Source organism: Lucilia sericata, unplaced genomic scaffold, assembly GCF_015586225.1.
Source record: "Lucilia sericata isolate MDLA Ls3-8-SP2 unplaced genomic scaffold, ASM1558622v1 Contig001290F_arrow, whole genome shotgun sequence".
In the NCBI taxonomy this organism is placed as follows: domain Eukaryota; kingdom Metazoa; phylum Arthropoda; class Insecta; order Diptera; family Calliphoridae; genus Lucilia; species Lucilia sericata.
This window is the reverse complement of record NW_023995240.1, coordinates 1-2500: the sequence shown is the minus strand read 5'-3', so window position 1 is coordinate 2500 and position 2500 is coordinate 1. Positions and strand designations below refer to the sequence as shown.

The 2500-nt window shown below is 44.9% G+C and overlaps 1 protein-coding gene across 2 annotated transcripts in view; it reads left to right on the top strand.

The window, feature by feature from the left end:
• LOC119610863 (protein tumorous imaginal discs, mitochondrial) overlaps window positions 1-1512 on the top strand; it is a 2012-nt gene extending 500 nt beyond the window's left edge. Inside the window, exons 1-2 of one of the 2 annotated variants that reach the window (XM_037966260.1) lie at window positions 1-979; window positions 1057-1512. The exon at window positions 1-979 is cut by the window's left edge and continues 500 nt beyond it. In XM_037966260.1, coding sequence (XP_037822188.1) covers window positions 1-978 — 978 coding nt within the window. In that variant the 3' untranslated portion in view covers window position 979; window positions 1057-1512. The remainder of the gene's footprint in view (window positions 980-1056) is intronic. The other variant, XM_037966259.1, reaches the window with a different exon arrangement.
• Window positions 1513-2500: the final 988 nt, after the last annotated feature.

Here is a 2500-nt window from a genome sequence, read left to right as displayed (position 1 = left end):
TATGAGGTATTGAGTGACGATACAAAAAGACGTGAATATGATACCTATGGTCAGACATCCGAGAATATGGGTCGCCAGGGTGGAGGTTTCGGCGGTCATGGACCACAAGGATTTTCACAAAACTGGCAGTTTAGATCCTCCATAGATCCAGAGGAATTATTCCGTAAAATATTTGGTGAAGGAAATTTCCGCTCAAATTCTTTTGATGATTTTGCCGAATCACAATATGGTTTTGGCCGCTCCCAAGAAATGGTAATGGATTTAACATTTGCTCAAGCCGCTAGAGGAGTTAATAAAGACATTAATGTCAATGTGGTGGATACTTGCAATAAATGCAATGGCAGCAAATGTGAACCGGGCACAAAGCCGGGTAAATGTCAATATTGTAATGGTACTGGCATGGAAACCATATCGACTGGTCCCTTTGTCATGCGTTCCACTTGTCGCTATTGTCAGGGCACACGACAATACATTAAATATCCCTGCGCCGAGTGTGAGGGCAAGGGCCAAACTGTACAAAGAAGAAAAGTAACTGTACCTGTACCGGCCGGTATTGAAAATGGACAAACCGTACGCATGCAAGTGGGTAAAAAAGAATTGTTTATTACGTTCCGTGTCGAGCCTAGCAAATACTTTAGACGTGAGGGTGCTGATGTTCACACCGATGCTACCATATCCTTGTCACAAGCTGTTTTGGGCGGCACAATACGTGTTGAAGGTGTTTATGAAGATCAATGGCTAAACATTGAACCGGGCACTTCATCACATCATAAGATTTTTCTAAGAGGCAAAGGCCTCAAGCGTGTTAACTCTCACGGTCATGGTGATCATTATGTAAATATTAAAATAGAAATTCCTAAAAAACTAACCAAAGAACAAAAAGAGTTATTGCAACAATATGCTGAATTGGAAACGAATACACCGGGTTCGATACATGGCTTGGCCAAGCGGCAAGATGGCAGCAAGAAAGCAACGTAATGTATTATCAAAATGTTAAATTACTTTCCTATAAATTACAAGGTTAAAACTAATTTTGAAATTTCATTGCAATTACAGTTCAAGCGCTACACAAAATTCCACAAAAAGTGAAACCGAGTCATCATCCACAACAACAAAAACCTCTTCGTCCGAGTCTCAATCTTCTAACACACCGAAAACACCTTCAAAAGAAGAGGAAGATAAAAAAGATTCTGGTATATTTTCGAAACTAAAATCCATGTTTAATTAAATTAATTAATCGGCTGTCTTTTAATTATTAATCATTTTCTTTGTTAAATTCTTGTGTATTTTATTTTCCACTTCCCCCTTCTTCCTTTTAGCTGCTAAGAATTAGCAAGAAGTTTGTAGAACAAATGCCTCCCAAGATCGAGTTTTTTTTTTTATAAAATGTTGTAAATTTTATAAAAGAAAAGGAAATACAAGAAATAGAACATGTTATGTTATAATTGTTACGTTATTTTACATTAAAAAATAACAATAAATAGACAAAATAATAAAACAAATGAAGAGAAATGTGTTTTTTTAAGATTTGAAAAACAGATCGTAATATGCAATGGGATTGATTAATTGATTAATGCTAATAAATATTGGTTTAAAAGTTTTAGAGTAATATAAGCTTTTTTTATGGGCTTCAGCACCGACCAAACTAATTAAGTGAAAATGTTACGGGAAGCTTTAAATGTATTCGGGTTTTTCTGGAAATTGGTTTAAAAAGCTATCTATATATCTATCGAGCGATCTATCTATCTATCGATAGAGCGCTATCTATCGATCCATCTAGCTAGCGAGCGAGCGAGCGAGCAGCGAGCGAGCGAGCGAGCGAGCAGCGAGCGAGCGAGCGAGCGAGAGCGAGCGAGAGCGAGCGAGCGAGCGAGCGAGCGAGCGAGCGAGCGAGCGAGCGAGCGAGCGAGCGAGCGAGCGAGCGAGCGAGCGAGCGGCGAGCGAGCGAGCGAGCGAGCGAGCGAGCGAGCGAGCGAGAGCGAGCGAGCGAGCGAGCGAGCGAGCGAGCGAGCGACGAGCGAGCGAGAGCGAGCGAGCGAGCGAGCGAGCGAACGAGCGAGCGAGCGAGAGAGCGAGCGAGCAGCAGCGAGGAGCGAGCGAGCGAGCGAGCGACGAGCGAGCGAACGAGAACGAGCGAGCGAGCGAGCGAGAGCGAGCGAGCGAGAGCGAGCAGGAGCGAGCGAGCGAGCGAGCAGCGAGCGAGCGAGAGAGCGAGCGAGCGAGAGAGCGAGCGAGCGAGAGAGCGAGCGAACGAGCGAGAGAGCGAGCGAGAGCGAGAGCGAGAGCGAGCGAGCGAGCGACGAGCGAGAGAGCGAGCGAGCGAGCGAGCGAGCGAAGCGAGCGAGAGATCTAGCGAGCGAGCGAGCGAGCGAGGAGAGAGCAGCGAGCTATCGAGCGAGCGAGAAACGAGCGAGCGAGCTAGAGCGAGCGAGCGAGCGATCTATCTATCTATCGATCTATCTAGCTATCGAGCTATCTATCTATCTATCTAACTATCACT